General features: G+C 38.5%; 1 protein-coding gene across 1 annotated transcript in view; it reads right to left on the bottom strand.

The window, feature by feature from the left end:
* Positions 1-18,287, bottom strand: part of TIAM2 (TIAM Rac1 associated GEF 2) — a 180,062-nt gene that overhangs the window by 38,720 nt on the left and 123,055 nt on the right. The window contains exons 11-15 of the mRNA XM_062572409.1: positions 16,275-16,442; positions 13,595-13,705; positions 13,135-13,213; positions 11,778-11,870; positions 10,490-10,750 (exon numbers count right to left, since the gene is read on the bottom strand). Coding sequence (XP_062428393.1) covers positions 10,490-10,750; positions 11,778-11,870; positions 13,135-13,213; positions 13,595-13,705; positions 16,275-16,442 — 712 coding nt within the window. The remainder of the gene's footprint in view (positions 1-10,489; positions 10,751-11,777; positions 11,871-13,134; positions 13,214-13,594; positions 13,706-16,274; positions 16,443-18,287) is intronic.

The following is an 18,287-nucleotide window of genomic DNA, read 5'->3' as shown; positions in this document are numbered from 1 at the left end:
ATGACTGGACTACCACAAATAGGATACAGGATGATCTTGAAGATGGATCCACAGTCCCAGGATGAATTTCAATAGAACAGCGTTTCAGGTTCATATACAAACAACTCATTCTATAAGCTGTGGCTTATCAGTTGGAAACACAAAAGGAAGAAAAATACGGAGAAGCGGGTAAAATACATAGTTTCGAGGTAAAGCTAATTAAGCAAAGATTTGAATCTGCCACAGGTTAATTAGTTCCAAAACTGGTTTAGACCAATTACAATGGCCTTGGTCTAATTTGTAAAAGACAGATACTCTGATCTCTGATCAGAGCACTTGAAATATTTTTAAACAGTGGTATTGTCTGTTGATTTCAAATAATGTTGCAAAACAGCAGTAAACTGGATGAAAGCTTATTTCTGTGAAGCTAATATGAATTTTATATAATTATCCATAATTACGAGGAATTAGGAGGTTGATTCCATTCTCAAGGAATGCATGCATTCAGTACTTTCACTAACTCTTTCGTGCTCTAGATACTGCCAATAACGCATAATATAGCCAATTGTTAGCATGTAGGATTTTTCATTTGCAGATTCTTCCATTACAGAGTTTGCATAACATGGAAATGAGAAATTATGTTTGAGTAATGAGGTTAAGGGAGGTGTATGGAAAGCTGCATTTTTCACTGTTGTATGAATTCTCCACTCTGATCAGTAAATTAAGACAAGCTTGCAGTACCCATTTCTTCTAGCTGGTATTACTATCAAGAGAAAAGTAAGTTTCCCAGAGATCATAATAAATGTTTCTAAAATCCTGGGAGCAAGTAATACTAAGGCCTGAGCCAAATCTCAGAAAGGTACAGAGCCTTGGTGGTCCTAATTCCTTTAGGCTTACTGGAAACCAGGGAGTGGTAGATAAAGCATTCCAACATTGCCTGGAGACAAGAAATATCAGCGGGGTGAACTCTAACAATGTCTCCCTTGGAGATTAGTACTCTTATTTAACTTCAGTTAAATAGTTTGGCCTGGCAGATTGCATGCATATGTTTACTTCTCCTGTAAGAGAAAGAATCTATAGAATGGCTTTCAAGAAACATTCTTTAAGGAAGATTTTCACAAGAGGGTTACAAAAGGTTCTGGGTTCACTAATTTAATTTTGAAGAACTGTTACTCTTGTTTACATCAGGGCCAGACCTTTCTTTTGTTTCTTTCTTTGGTTCAGGTCCCAGGATCCCTGGGATCAGCTCCATAGAAGGAACACTCAGCTGCTGTCCCCCAGGACAGAGCCCAGGCAGCCTGTGTAGCCCTTCTCATTTCTGTTTAGGCTTCACAGAGCAATTTCAGCCAGGAAGGAGACAAACAAGAGTGCTCTAGGAGAAAGTAAACTCTCGTGAAAAATTCAGTAGACAATTTGGCTGTAGTAATTGTTCCACAATTGCCATTTGCGCTGAAGAAATTGCTAGTAAAAGTGAGGAAGGTCTAGATAACAAGGTGGATGGGTAAAGCTAGGTAGAAAGGTTTAGTAGAGCTGTGATGGAAAAGCCCAAGAGGAGACTGGAATTGCAACTAGTTGACCCAGAGTTTCCATCATGAAGGAAGGAAGCCTGGAAGGATCCGGAGTCTGGATGCAGACTGTTCTTTAAGAAAGACTTCACATAGAAGCAAATTATTTGCCCCCTAGGCGAGTTTCTGCACAAACAAAGCAGATCCAAGGCAAGGCAGGTAGGCAAGCTTGCAGACAGGTAAGTGAAATATCCTTTAAAATATGTCATATCCTCCATCACTTAAAGCTGAAAGACAAATCAATTTGTTGCAGCTTTCACTGAAGTTTGAATCTGGGCCAATGAAATAGATAACATGGATCGTAAGTGTAGGCTCTTACTAATCTCCTGTTAAATTTTACACAACTATGGAGATGGTCATGTCAGTTCAATTTAGTGATTTTAAATAGAATTAGGTAAGCTTTTAACTATTGCGCAGTGTCAGTCCATTTTTTTCACAAATACTACACTTAAGCACTCAAACTCCCATGTAGAACTAAATACAAAACAATCTGCAGGCAATAACTGTGAAGCTATTCCTATTTCACTGGTATTTTGCAGTGGTTAATAGCTCTTATGCTGCTTTAACCAAGCGTTCAAAAGTAGTAAAATACTAAATTTATGAACAATTCAAGACTTCTTCCTTTTTGTTTACAGAATTTTCAAGATTTTTTTTTTGAAAGCTTCTGACCTAACCTCAGAAACAAATTAGCTTGAATTCTCATTGTTAAATTAACCTGCCTTAAGCCTATTATTAGTAAACTATGGAGAAGCTCTAGTTTCTAAAAAACTAAAATTAATCATTTTAGAGAAACACACTAGATAAAAACTATTCAGATGATTTTTATCTCTGTGAGACATTTTGGATTTTATCACCTGATCGTCCAAGCCATTTTGCAGCTTAAGCTGGTCCTGCCTGGAAGGTGCATTCTCTGCTTAGCTTCACTGCTGCAACAGTTGATTCTTTGGAGAGGCTAAAAACTTCTTTCAGAGATTCAAGATGTTAAATTTGGAAAGAATATTAAAATACAGCTGCCCTAACAACAGTCTTCCTAGGTAGGGTTCTTAAAAACAGAATTAATAGATGCTTGTCACTGACAAGATTAATTGTTGCCAAACAAGAAATGCAGTTACTGGCCAGACAACAAGGTTCCGTTCAGAGCCTTTCTCATCCAGATGTTTTGTCCTCAGACATCAAAGGATCAAACACCAGAAGGTGCTCTATACACATACTAATGGACAACACAACCAGGCTGCTTCTTTGCATGGATCTGAGAGAACTGCAAGAGTCTGAAATGCTTGGCTAGGATAAGTTTCTTTTGTTCTCATCCTCCAGTGAGGAAAGCAATGCTTCTTCTTTAACCGTTTCACATTTTCTTGTTCAGAAAGTGCCAGTATGTTCACGCAAATATTCTTGGATCGTACAGCTTGTTTAAGACACGTTGGACCACATGCTGAACAGTGGCTTAGCTCCAATCAACCACCTACTTCTGCAAGTGTGACTTTCTGTAGGCTGCTTTATGCTCACTTTTCATTAATTTTTTCAAATATCTGCAGAAACATCAATTTTGAAATTAGAGCAGAATCCTTATGATCTCTTGGGAGTTCTTTTGTTGGTTAGCGGTTCATGGTGAAACAAAGTTATTTGACTCATTTGCTAATTCAGTAATCAATAGGGATACAAATTAGCAACATATTAGAAAACAGCTGCCTACACTTGTGTAGCAATGCTTGATGACCCTCTGCACCTCAGTGATTCGCTTTTATAGGGTTATTTAACTTGCTAAACTTTCTCATCTAAGTATCTGCCAGTCAGACAATTGCTCAGGATTTTCAGTTTTGAGCTTAACACTGCACATTGACTTCTCAAATTGTTATCTGTATATTCATTTCTAAAGCACATAGCAAATGCCTTCTTAGATAGTGCCTCACTGAAGAACAGTGTTAGCCGCACCTAATGCATCACACTCTTATTCAGAACTATTCCCTTCAACAGAATATACTTCAAGCCACTTGCAATATTCTATGGTTAAACTAGCTAGACAAGCTGGGGGGGGGGGTTCTGGGGGGGGGGGGAAGTGAGATTCATGAAGTCTCAGGAAGGGATGGGTGAGCTTCAACTACAGCTGTACATCCATTCCTTCGAATTTAGATGATAAAGCAGATCAGAGAGAGCAAAATGGAGGAAAGGAAGAATTCCTCTGTTCCTCCCTTCGCTATGGGGGAAAGGAAAGGAAAGCAGACAGACTGCACAGATGCCCTGGTAGTGGAGATGAGTGACCGGGATATGGAAAAGGAGAAAGAAATGGCAGAGGTTACATTGTGGGGTGAGTATCCTCGAGATCCACCATTGCTCTCATGTCCTTCCAGGCAGGTGTTCGAGGATATGCAGGGGTGTCGTCCAGAGCTCCTCTCCCAGTTTCTGCTGCTACTGTGGAATTACTTACACAGGACAGGCTTAGTCCCTTCACAGAGGTCCTCTGCACCTAGGAAAGCTGGGTAACAAACGGAGCTGGCCCTGTGTCAGATATCAACAGTATCACCTCAGTAGTGCGTTTGCTCTCCCATCTCAGATTTGTAAGCACAAACGTAATGAAAACAGAAGGGAACAAGGGGAAAAGAAGTTGTTACTTCAGTGTTTAGCAAGAATTTGCGGCTAGCTTGGACAGCTAGTTTTTATAATTACACAATCTATGTTACCTCTATGAAACACAGAACACCATCTGCTCTTTGGTGTGCTTGACATTTTGCCAAAGATCTCAGTCTGTATGTGGATGTTTCTAACTTTATATTATTAATAAATCTCCTTGCTGCCTGTACTGTCTCTCTACAAGATTTGGTAGGGTGGAGAATGTCATGATTTACACCTATGCATTGTCACAGAGCCGGAAGGTGCAACTCCACGGGGTTTCATGGAGTTTACACCAGGAAAAAACAAACTGGCCCGCTGACTTCACAGGGACTAAACCATAGCAACATTTAGCGAAACGGAACAGAACGCTCTTTCAGTAGAAAAGCGCAGCAAAGAGCATTTCCATTTTATAGTATAAACAGTCTTCTAAGCTGCAGTGTACTCATTTAGCAGGAAGCAGACTGGACAGTTTGTCAAGTGCCAGTAAAAACTCATTAAACCACCACTCTTGGGAAACATTCCGTATTACAAAACATGCAGCAGGCAGCAAGTGCTCCTATGGATTCAGTTTACGGACAGGCAAATGCTTTCTTCAAATTAATGTCCACCCAACTACAGTCCAAGGCATTGCCAAAGGCCAAAATAATTTTTTTTCAGTGACACAAGAGAGCACAGAAGCAGGACATTTGCATTAATGGCACAAAATTAACTGGAGTGGAAGCCAAGGTAGCACAGCTATCTTTACAAGCATGTATCTCAGCTTTGAGCTCACTTTGACAAAAGGCCACATCATATCCTACCATATTTACCACAGAAGAAATAGCTTCCTGCTGAACTAAATATGATAACAAGTGAAAAAAAGAAACCTGACAAAGTCGTTGATCATCCGATACATAACCAGTCAGGCCACATAAAAAACTACACTGTAACACTAAAATGCACTTTCTAGTGCTTTGCCTCACTCCATGCAAAGCTATCGAGTATCTATTATTAGAGCCAACAGGCAAGTGACAGCAATGTGTGCACACTGGTAAAACCGGTAACATCTTCCTCGCAGATCAGAGCCTACCTCTAAAATGAATGCGGGTATTCTTATGACTAAGGGTGCTAAGAAGCAATACTCGCCTCTGCAGACTTCAAAATAGTTTTATGTGAAATGAGAAATTTTTTGATTCCTTGCATACAGAATGTGACTTTGATTGCTTGCATACATAGGGTGGTGAAGGCCTTACCCTACAGCAAGATGAGGAGAATTTAACACAGGAACTGTGGCTAGACAAACAAAGAGAGCGTGATTTGGGAAGGATTACAAGTAGAGGTTATTTTAGAAATGTTTCCTAGTTTTGTTTATGAAATGCTTTAAACATTAGATTAAAACACATTTATGAAATGTTTTACGGGTAATTTTTCACAGATTTACAGAAGATCGGGAAAAGGCGTGGCAAACAGCAACAAGCAGAGAGGTCAAAACCAGTGCTTCAGGCAGAGCTTACAGCTACTGCAGGCAACAAATTACAATGGCTTCAAGTTCTTGTGCCTTTACCTCTTTCTCTTAAGAGGAGAAGCATGGGTCTTTCTGATACAGCTTTCATTACAGCAGGGTATGCTCTACGCTCACAAAAAGGCGCACACAGTGACATGCGGAATGCTGGTCAGCCACAGAGCCAATCTATAACTATCTCCCTTTTTCTCCCTAAATTCACGTACAGCTTTCAATGAGATCCGATAGCAGCCAAATAGAAAAAAGTTTTCCAGAAAAGCTGTGAATAGCAATTAAGTCTTCTAGAGGCACAAACATCAGCCAGCTGTTTATGTTCATGTAAAGTTTAATTGAAACAGTAAGAGCCTGGGAACTGAATACAAACCAGTTGTTAATAATACATTTTTAAAAGAACTTTAGGCATAGCAAAATTAAACCTGTGGCAAACTGATGTGCTTTGCTTCTGAGTGTGTTTATTAAGATTAAAATCAGAAATAGCTTTTTTTCTTGGTAAATAAGAGTCAATTCTCATGTGAGGGTTCAAACCACAGATCTTCCCGAAGCAGTTGCATTTTGGATAAACATCTCAATTTCAAGCAGACTAGGTGCTGAAGTATCGTCACTCCTCTCCAGCACATCTCATAGCTATTTGTGAGATTGCACGAAGTCCGACTTTCACACTCTGGCTCCAGGCATGTTTTATACAAACAGAAATAGCTTTATCAGGAGCAACTCAAATTAGGCACATCCCAAGATTATTCTGCTGCCCAGGCATAGGGGTATGCTTCTGAGAGGTGGTGGAAAAGCACAGGGCAAAACCCATACTCCAAAACAGTTTGCAAGAGGTGCTCTAAGGAAAGGTCAGCCAAAAAACAGTTTGCTGCCACTGAAAATAACTCGCCTTTCAGCCACCTCTGCCCCCACAAACCTTCCTGCTCCCAGCTACAGGCTCCTGCTGCTTACCTGGCTGCTCTGTCCCTTGTCAGACCTCTGCACTAGCCAGTTCAACCCACTGAGTTTGCAGGGAAGTGCAGCAAAAAAAAAACTCCTGAACTAGTCGGTCCGATGGTCGGATGGCTTCAGCAAGGCCTCCAGCAAGTGCAAAGGCCAGCACAGGGGAGGGACTAGGGCTGCATGGCTGGGAGGGAGGAGGAGGAAGCCTCCTCCTTTTCAGTAGCAACAGACTACAAGATTGCCTTCACTGCCTGTGGACCACACCTCTAGAAAGACAGGCAGGATAGGAACATAGATCTCTCACACAAGATATATGCCCTACAGCAAAGATAAGGAGCATGAGGCAGAGTTAAGAAATAATGTCTTCTTTTTTCTCTTCCACTTTTTTTTTCCTTTTTTTTTAAATAATTCCCTTGCAATTTAGTTCCTCAGCCCTCCCAAATGAAAACTTATCCTCATGGAAGCTTGTTTAAGTATATCCAGACTTTTTTTTTTTTTTTTTTTTTTTTTTTTTTTAATTCACAAGTTAGGGTTGATTTCAGCAGTGTCAGTTAAACAGAAATGGCAGCTTTTTTGGCACAGTACTTGCTGGAAAGAAAAAGAATGCTCAACTCCGAGAGCAGCTCACATACTATAAATTGCTCTCCAATGGGTTTTCACACCTACTAATGCTTGCTTCTACTTCCTGCCTCAGCACACTACAGATATCATTAACACACATAGAACCACCCTAAAATTATGGTATTCAATTCTTGTCCCTTCTTCAAACATCCATACCATCTTAAAATGAGGCATCTTTTTCCTCCACAGTTTTAAGAATTCCACCGCAATTCACTCATTTTTACTAATTCTATACAAATATTTGTTTAATTTTCTTAGCACTGGGGCTCAGAGCAAATTGCTTTGTTAGTTGCTTTTCCACATTTATGAGTATATTTTTAAAAGTGTTTCATCTTATTTCTTTTCCAGGATAAGCTTATTATGGCACACGGCCTTACCATATGGGAGGTCAAATTATATGACCACAGCAGCAATAGAAGTCCAACATAAAGCCACAGGGGTATGGCAACCACTTGGGGAAAATGAATCATTCTTCCAAAAAATTCCCTGGGAGTGATTTTTAGGAGTGGCAGTTAGTGGCTTTGGAGAAAGTCAATCACTTCCCTTTTGTACAGTAAAAGCTGCCAAAGTCTGGCACAAGGTAAAATTGGGCATTCTTAATACAGGAGAATAAGTGGGAAAAGGCATTCAGAGTTATACTAAGCAGTTACAAAACTGTAAACAAATGTGGACAAATTATTACCACCTAAGTTATATAAAGTGAGTGATTTACAGGAAATTCTGTGCTGACCCTCCAAGTGCTGAGAATTTCCATTTTCCAACCACTGTATTTTTTTTTAATTTATTAATCTTCACAGTATTCTGCAACAGATAAATAGCACTAGTTAATTTTTTAAAAGCAAGGAGGTGACAGCAGAAACATTAAGGTTTTTAATGCCACATATATACCCTTGATAAAAAATGTGTTTGACACTTGAAAATCTCCCCCACTGCAGGAACTAGCTGATTTTCAAAAGCACTGCCTTGGATGATCAGGCAAACAAACATCAGAAATATTTTTTTAAAACTGATCTTAAAATAGACTCACTCAACCCCACCAAAAGAGTCAGAACAGTGTCAACAACTGGATTAGAATTTACGTGTCCCTGGCTCCAAATCCCTGCTCAGATTATTAAATACCTTTTCTTCTTATCTAAAATACTAATTCAAGTTCTGAGTAAGTAAAAGGACATAGAACAGTTAAACCCCTAAGATTATCTACTAATTCAAAGCAATGCACTTTCTTCTGTTTTCATTTGAAACTGATCAGGTGATCAGAAACTAAGCATCGGTATTTGGTAATTCTGTAAACATCAGTCTTTCTCACGAAGCTTAATTTAGAACAATTTGTTCCCTTTCAGAACAAAATATGTCTGCATTAGCTTCTTTTAAGCAGAAAAGCAAAAACACTATGTCCCTCTATCCATTAATTCTTAGAGTATAATACATACTCCAGTAATTCCCTATTATAATGGAATATTTGCACAGGTTGTGAATTTATCCCTGAGGAATGACGAATCTAGTGAATGGACATATATATTTATTACACTGAATAATCAGACTCCAGGTAATGCTGGCTTATGATATCAAGCCAGCAAGCTGAATAATAGCCCTGGTATAATTATGTAATTAATTAGCTCTATCATAATTTTTGTTTTATGGCACTAACTTTTATATGCCAATAGCCAATTTAATGGCATTTGAAATTGAACTAAGGCCCCTGAGAGAGTTGCTACTTACCGTATCACAAATCTTGTATTCAGATTTATTTTAATTTCAAAAGATGTCCTAATAAAATTGTTTTATAATTAAATCCATTCTTACAGCTTCTCCTATGTGATTCTTTTATTCCTCCCTTTTTTAATTATGAAAAAAATCCAGTCAGAAAACACTTGCCACCATAATCATATAAAAATCAGAGACTCTTTTTTGTACCTCTTCCTGCCCTCTTTTACACAACAGCTATTTTGGGCCAGTTGTCGGCAGAATTTTACTAGCATCCCCCAGAGGTACAAAGAGGAAACTGCATCTTTTCCATTCAAGAAACTCAAATTAGATCTGCTTATACCTCAACTGAAAAATATTCAAGGTGGGGAAAGGAAGGAAAGCAAATCCCCAGATACTTTCTATTTCAGACAGGCATTTACAAGTGTTCTAATATTACAAGATGTAACGCTTCGACCGGTAATGGAAGGGATGCAAAGGTTTCTTTTGAGTTCACCAAGCTAGAGCAATTCCAAGGCAGTGTGTCCTCATCTTTTTGCTGACAAGTCTCACTTGAGGAAACTGACAGAGTTTTGCCCATCATCAACTGAATCTTGTTCTTTCTCACTGCTGCTGCTCCCTCCTTCCCCTTTCATCCTGCCCCTGCAACCACTTCCACCTCCTCCATATCTCTGGGGCTGCCAGTCTTGCCACACACAAGCTTTCCCAAAGCACCCAAACCACGACAGACAGTGCTAGAGCCCCTCTGGCTCAAAGCCAAAGCTAAGAAGTCCAGGTGGATGGGACCAGCAACTACTTCCAGCTGAGGACACATCCCAGCAGTAGCCACCATCTTCTTCGTTGCTGGTGGGCTGTGGGGTGACCCTGTCCTTACTGTGCAGGCTTTTGGCATCCTCCTCGCCTGGTGTTCCTCATGTGGAAACCCATCATGATCTCATCCTGACACAGTACCCATAAGACATGTCCTCTGATCCATGCTCAGGACAGGGATATTAGGTTGAGTAAGAGACATGAGCAGATGGTAGTAAAAGAATCATAGTGAAAGCTGATTTAATTGATGTTCTTCTATACAGTGAATAGCTGTATTAATCTGGAAAACCTTAGAGATAATAAATCTGGGTGGGAGCAGAGCTATATGGCTCCATTCTGAGGTGTTGTTGATTATTATGTTTAAGATGCCCTGAATGTATGTGGAACCTTACCATATGTGAAGCATGCTAAATGCAGAACTAAACTTCTGCCTCTGAAAGACACATCATTTCAACCACTGATGCCTGGGAAATGGATTAGTGGAAGTACCTGGCATCACACAACAGTTAAAAGTGCTTGACATCACTTGATGGTGCTACCAAATGAATTAAAAATATAATTTTCCCACAGAAATGATTATATTCTGTTACACTTCTAGAAAACAATGTAACAACAGAAAGATTTGAAGTGTAAATGGAACTTAATACAGTTTGAATTTGAGTTTCTCTCTGATGCATGAGAAAAATTTTAAATATGCGTGAATTTAAAGGAAAAAAGTGGTATCACAAGTGAGGTGAAAGTAATAAAATTAGCATCAATCTCTTACCATTTGCTGTGTTCTTTTTGAAGTTATCCAGAAACTCTTCCAGGAGCTGTGACTGGTTTGGAGGGGGCAACAAACTTTTTGGGTCCCTGGAAACATCACCATCTGACCAGGAAGCACATAATGGTTGCTGAGCTCCATAATGATTAATTCTTAGTGTGAGCATTACACTTCTCTCTGAAAACAGTAACTCCATCTGTCTGAGGTCAAGATCAGACACAACCTCTCCATTTATGCTCAAAATTTCATTGCCTACTCGTAACCCTGGAAGCATGTGAAAGGAAAAAAAAAAAAAAAAAAGAAGAAGAGAAGAGAATATAAAATGGAAACATCACTGTTGTTTCGTTTTTTATTTTTGCTTTTGTATTCACATATCCCAATCCTACAATCAGTCCATTAGACTTGACAGGAGTTTTATATGTGCCATAATTACAGAATTGGATCTCACGCTTACTTTTGTAGATGTTATACATGATACTGTGATCAGGTTTTTTCTTTCTATAGCTACTACAGGATGGGGATGGGAGTAATCTTCAGAAAACACTCAGAGACATGAAGTTCATTTTAAAAGATGGCCTATCAGCATATGCCACAATAACTCGTATTCTGTTATCTCAGTCTGGGAGGCAGAAGGAACTAGTTAAGCAGATCAAATCATTCTTGCCAAACTGGAATACTAACAGATGAAACTTTTATGAGCTTTTGAGTAAGTCTAAACAGTGGCAACTGTCGTCTTTCAAGATCAGCAGCAACCAAGTGGTCATTTCTCTTAGATGTGTGATGAACCTATTGTTTCTCTGTTTTTCAGAGAACAGAACTGATATGACCATGCTGTGCACATGAAGAGAATTGCACTTTCTGAGCACTGCAGAACAGAAAGCTTGCAGCACAGGCTCTCAGAGAAAGTATGAACGAAACTATTTTGGGGAGGGACGCTACTTTTAATTGCCAGAAAAAGTGGAAGTGATGGGCCCTGAAAACCAGCCAAACCCATGAGATGAACAATTTCACCAGATTGTTTCTCTGTGCAAAAGCACTTGGTTGTATTGCTGAGAATAGAATTTGTCCCCAGGGGTGACCAAGAATTCTCATCACTGTGTTAAAAGGGTAAGTCAGTTACTCCGCGTAAATTATCTTTTCTAGTACCACATACTTTCTATGGTCTTCAGGAAAGAGAACTATAACTCGTAAAAACCAAGAACCATTTCCAACAGCAATGCTAAAGCTCCTTCATGTTTTGGGAATTAAAAGGGTAATGAAGAACAGTATTTCTTATAAATGCAATACATACCTTCCTTGTATGCCAGTCCATCAGGGAGAACATCACTTATAAATATATTTGTGAGATGCTGATTTTCATCAACTTGAGCTGTGACAGCAAAACCTGAAGTAGAAGAGGTTTAAAGGTAGAGCACAATTAAATAAACTTTGTATGAAGTACTTCTCATTTTATTTTGCATGCTTAGTACGTTCTACCTGATCAGAGAGTTGATACTTATTATGAAACCACACCCGCAAATTATAGAGAAATTACAATATAAAGGCTTAGTCATTGTACAAACAGTTAAAGACTTTTTAACTCCCACGAAACATGATGTGCTGTAAAAAGACAACTTGTATTTTGAAAAAAATATTTTCTACCTCAGCCCTCTATGACATTTCAGTAACATAGTTCAGTAGAACACCTCGATCTACCTTACAAAACTGCATGGGAATGCAACTCCTATTTCTCCATTCACTTATTTCCTGCATCTCTTTTATGTGCACAGTTAACACATTTTCATTTTTTTCAACTTCTTCCTTTCTGCCTGTCTGCTTGATAAAGCCTGTACTCTTTAATGAAGTAAAACTCCCAACAAATAGTGTAAGGTTTCAACTGTAGCGTATTTATTCAATGCAGACTATAAGCCTGACCAGTAAAATGGATGAAAAGGAATAAAATGATACTTTTTTTTAAATCCCAAAGACATTTCAATTTAAAGGCCCAATCAAAATGACAAGGTCAATAAACTGCCACTGACTTCAACGGGCATGAAGGCAGCCCAAATCCCCCATTCTGTCTTTCCTCCCTCCCTCCTTCTCTGCCTCTCTTCCTCTTTCTCACACACACAGAATTTTACCTATCTGAACTCATTTTTTTGTTCGTTGCTCTGCTCATCTTTTACAGAATGCTAACTAAAAGATTCACATTTTGCAAGAAATACAATTTTTTTAGGCTTAGCCGCCTGCCATGGGTGGGGGGAAAGGCCTGTTAGCATTTGTTCCAAAGGACAGTCTGTTGATACTAGGCCAACAGAGCATCCTACTACCAAAAAAGAGGGCAGTTCTCGGTCATGGCCCGATGGATTGTATTTAGCTTGGTAAGCGACATTTATCTTCCGACAAGTCCACGCTTACTCAATTATTTGGCCCATACAGCAGAATTAGAAAGTAGATCTTTCCCAAATGGAGAAATAAAAGAATGCATTTGTCAGTGTAAAACAACCAGTTAAAGTCTGCTTTATATTAGCTCAAGTCTTTTGTAGACTCCATTTTTGAGCTATCAGTGATGGCTCTGCCTGCTCTCAGAGACAGAAAGCTCCTGAAAAGTGAGTAACGAGAAAAACAAGCAAAAAAAGATCCCTGGGAGCTGTTTGGGCTGAACTTACCAAAATCACTTATGTTTTCAGTCTTTGTAAGATGAACGTGATAAACACTTAATGGACAAATTTCTATTTCATCATATACCTGTTAGAAAAAAAAATCCAATAACATAATTTGTCAAATAATGAAATTGTAAGCATCAAAACCCCAAAATACAACATGGGAAATAAGCATCACTGAAATAAGTGGGACTAAAAGCAGAGTAAGCTAAACATGGAAAATCCAGCCTGTAGTAGAGACTGACATTTCACGTTTGTACCAAAAGTCCCAGTTAAATCATCAAACTGTTCTTGAAGAGGGTGTTTGTGGTGCCTAGCAATCTCAGTCTCTTCACAGATAGGAATACAGCCCTCTCTGAATAAGGATGGCAGAATGCAATCCAGGAATCTTATTTTAGATCTAAACCACACATATTCATTCAACCGCAGCTACAAACATCAAGGAGCCTTATCTAAAAGGAGTCACACTTTCCTGGTCTACTATGTACTCATATGGTTCAGGAGCACAATACTCAGTATTTTCATCAACGAGTCTTCTGAGTTGTAGGCCATAGTGCCTTGGTTCCAGCTGTTTCATCTAAGGAATAAAAAGAATGGTTTGGGAAATTCATTAGTTCCAGAATCCCAGATGACAAAGTCCCCCCTGCCAAGCACACAGAGCCCTTTAGAAATCATGCAAAAGTATGCTTCAGCAACTCATTTTCTGACTGTTTCTGTAGCAGAAATGTAACTAGCTGTACTGCTCAAGTGCAATTTCCATTTTCTCTTAGAATCCTCCCAAATCCTTTAATAAACAGTATGCCTTGGCTATTAGATTAACATGGCATTGTTATGTATTTCCAGCTATATTACAACTCCTTTCTGCCTTTTTGAACTTGCTCTCACAATCATCTTTTCTGTGACTATTCTCAATGACTCAGTTCCGCCAAGCAACTGATTCTTCTGATGTAGAAAACGTATATACACGTATGGGCTGCTAGGCAAGGAGTGGGATGGGAAGCAGATTCCCTAAGGAATGGTTTGCCTTTATTGGACTTTATTGTTATTGTCAAGTTTCATCTATGATCAGAGAGTTTCACCTATTTTTTTCTCCACATGAGGTCAAAGCAAAAATCCAGTTTCAACAGGAAGTCAAAGGGAAACAGGAGTACTCCTAAAGGATATTTGTCTGAAAGTGCTGAGCCCCTGATGGGAGTCTCTCTAAAAATCAGGATGCTGGTGAGACTACTGCACAAAATATTTTGCTTTAGCATATTAATAGAGCAACTTTGCTAAAACAGGAAAAAAAGACTGCATCCCTTAAGGTTATTTGAATTCTTTAACAGATCTCTGCAGTTTGAAAACTTAAATCTACTGAGTAAGTAGTGCTTAGCTGAACAATTTATTCTGCGTAATGGTATATGTATGTGTACTATACCTTGAAAAATTATATTGAAATGCACATTTTTTTTCTGTATCTGCTACCCAAAAGCCTCAGATGGAGAACAGAAGTGAGTAAAGGGTAAACCCCATAAAGTGTGAATGAAAAAAGAACCAACCCTTTGAACTTTATCCTTATACACATACCATGCAAATATGTTCTCTTAAAGAAGAAAGATTCCTTACACTCACCAGAGCAGAATGAAAATGTAAGAAGGAAAAGAATCAGGAAAGATGAGCAGAAAGTATTCAGCATTAGAGTATGCTTATGAAAAGCTTTACACACAGGATAGAAAGAAAAAATAAAACAGAAAAAAGTTTAAGAAAAAAGTCAAATAATTTAAAACTAAATTTTCAAGTGATACAGACATAAAAAGATTAAAAATAAGCTTTACAATTACAGATATTTTGGAATGATGGAGTGAGAGAGGTAAGGAATTTCCTTTACAACTTAATTTTATGTTTGTAAATTTTATTTCCTCTTTCTATGGTCTTATGGAAGTAGTTAAGGTACCAAATGTTTCAGCTCTCCTCTGCCATCTGGTGATCAAATACTGTCTCAAAATTCCTATAGCGCAACAGGTACAGTCAATTTTTAAAAAGTAAAACTAGGGAATAAAGGGCTTCTTCAGCATTCAGCCCATCTGGGAAAGCAGTAATATCATTTCTTCTCAGTGACATTACGTAGATGCATGGTGACATGACTAAATCAGCAGGCTTGTTTTGATTCATCAATCAGTTCATTCTAATTTTTTAAAACTAGTATCATTTCATCACTTTTATTGTTTACAACACTATCAGGTAAAAATAGCCATTAAATTGAGGCATTTCCTTCATTAGAAGCCTCATAACTCATTAACTTCAAGCCAGTTGTATTAACGCACATGAAATTCCACACTAGTCTAAGCTATAGTTGTATTTTGTGCAGAGTGAGACTCATTTTTTTCCTCCTTGTTTTCTGTTTTTTACTTGTAAATTAAACTGTATTTACCACTTGTCAGAAAGTAGGAAGTGAAATTTATTTTTTCTAAAAAGTTTGTTTTTATAACTTCAAAATTATTTGATTCATGAAGTCAGAGCCAAATTCAATCTCTGACATGAGTGAAGACAGAGGCCCCTGACCTTTCCGCTGTAGCTAAGATTAGTATTTCTACTTTATCTTTAACCACTGATTCAAGTTCTGTCACAAGAGCTATAGCAATCCCTCCTCAAATTTACGGCACTGCCTTTCACAGCTGAATGCAAGCTTTGAAATTCAGAAGCAGAACTGGAATTTAGCTAATTAGAAGCAAAAAGTAGTCTTCTAAGACACAAACCTATATGACAAGTCTTTGTCACTGCAGTCTTCACGATCTCAATCTCAGTCTCATAGCGTTAACTCAACTAGTCACCATTATGCATCAAACAGCCCAGTTTGTTGGGATGACAACCTAGACTGGGCATGTGCTAAGATTTCCCAGGCACTGACTACCCAGCAGACTGTCACCGCTCTTTAAGGATTCTTTGTGCATTGTCTTGAGCAAGGTAACTTGACAAGTTTTCCATGACCCCGCTCCCTTGACTACAATACGTAAATAATACAGCTGAAGAAAATGGAGCAAACACTCAGAATGTGCCTTAATACATGGACAGGGAGACGCTGGTATTATGCTGTTGCACTTTAGGTTATATCCCTGTCATATCCCACAGCTACTAACAATGCACAGTTATGTCTGAAAATTGAATACCTTGCACGCCAAAGATAAAACATCTTCCACTCTGTGTTCTGGCTTGAGGGTTAATGCCACTCCTTGACCATCGCAAAAATGAACATAGGTTTGTGCTTCCCAAGCACTCTCCTTCTGGATGCTCTCTGGCACTGAACAGTAGACATTCAAGAAATCATCAACCTGCTGCTGAAAATAAGGGAGAAAATTAAAACTTTTCTCGATGTTGCAAAAGAACTCCAAAACATAGTAAGTAGAATTATATTGACAATTTGCAGTAGATATGAACCACCATATTTTTAGACATGGTGCTACATATTTTCTCATGGCAAGAAAGGGATTAAGTTCTATTACCTGTTCTCATTCACCATCACTGTCTTGCAGTACAGATCTTCTTGAGAATGGATTACATTTCTACTGCATTCCCATTATGGGCTTTCATGTCTTTATTTCATATTATTTGATGATTTAACCCTTAAGTGAAAATACATAGCTGCTATACGTTATATCTCAGTGGGTGAAATTTCTGAAGAGCCACCAACTTCTACAACTTTTAGCTAATTAACAAATACAAAAAAAATGGCTAAAATTTTGACAGAAAATGATAACATAGTAAACTTCCAGCAGAGCGCACTGTGGAGCAAGGCTTGCAACAGCAAAATAAAGGACCACCACAGAATAAAGTGATTTTATTCTAGTTGCAGTTTAAGATCATATATTGTTTCATAGATAGTGTAAAGTATTTGCTTGTTTAGCATTTTGGTTTGCATTCACACTCATTCAAAAGCCACTCAGCTTGATCTAATACAACATCCATCCCCGCAAAAATCCTTGTTGTTTTCTCACCTTCACTTTTACACTCTCTTCTGTAATGTACTTCAGGCTAGGTGTTTCAAAGGAAGCCACGTAAGAAGAAGAAAATCACTGAGATCTGTTCTGAACTTGGAGTTTCACCTATATATTTTGGTCTGCCTATATAGCACCTTACTGCCCCCATCAAGTCATTTAAGTTTGCAGAGTCTCTATGAATTTCCTTTACAATCAATGGAAAGGGACAATAACCTATTAAAGTGGCAGAGCTGTGGCTCATGAAACATCTTAGGCAGAATTCTGCCTATCTCTGTTGTTGGTTTTTTGTTTGCTGAGGGGGGGTTGCTTACACACATTGCAATTCCTCCTCCTGACTTTGCAGGGACACAAACCCAACGGTGCATTGCAATTAAAAGCTCCAAAAAAATCACTAAATAGCAACTACTTCCTCCCTTGCTGCAGGCAGCAGTTATTGACAACAATCTACCAGTAGCAACAAAGCGACCAATATTATTTCTATTTTTGAAATAACAACTGTGGCTGTAAAAACGATATAGTAAGCAGTTCTATTCAAGAATTTACCAAACAATGCAGAAAGTCAGGTTGCAGCCAAACCAGAGTGTGGCACTGTAACAGTTCTATGCAAGAGTAACACTGGTTTTGTTAGAAATACAATAATCACTCAATGACATTCAAGAATCATGTATCTACTGCTCAACTATGCATTGTAACTAGCTTGAAAATTAAATATTAATTAGCACTGGCTCATGGAAATCTCACCAACGTACAGCCACTACTATATGGGAATCATGTTATGCTACTGCAATTCAGGGAATGTTGACATTTACACCAGGTAAAATTTCGCCTCAATGGCGGTTGTTCCAGTTTGCTCATAAAACTGCTGTTGTCTAAGAATAAAATCCAGCAGAGCTGCGGTCCTCTCAGAAGATACTAAATCAAGTGTCCGGGAATAAACAATGACTTCTTTCCCACAATGTAAATGATAGATAAGGAAAAGGGCAAGGCACACATGCTGCTGCAGTTATGATGCAAAGAGTTAAACTATTAATTCTCAGTTGGCTTCTTGCAGGAAAAACTGAAGCTATGTTGCCTGAGCTAGGAAGATGCTCCCAGAAATTCAGAAGTTTGTAATTACCAAGATGGTATATTGTACTGCAATAGTAACTCTTCAAATTTGTCCAGTTAAAATAAATCTCATTACTA

The sequence above is a fragment of the Rhea pennata genome, chromosome 3 (genome assembly GCF_028389875.1).
Source record: "Rhea pennata isolate bPtePen1 chromosome 3, bPtePen1.pri, whole genome shotgun sequence".
NCBI lineage: Eukaryota > Metazoa > Chordata > Aves > Rheiformes > Rheidae > Rhea > Rhea pennata.
Note: the sequence above shows the minus strand (reverse complement) of the source record. Positions and strands in the feature narration are given on the sequence as shown.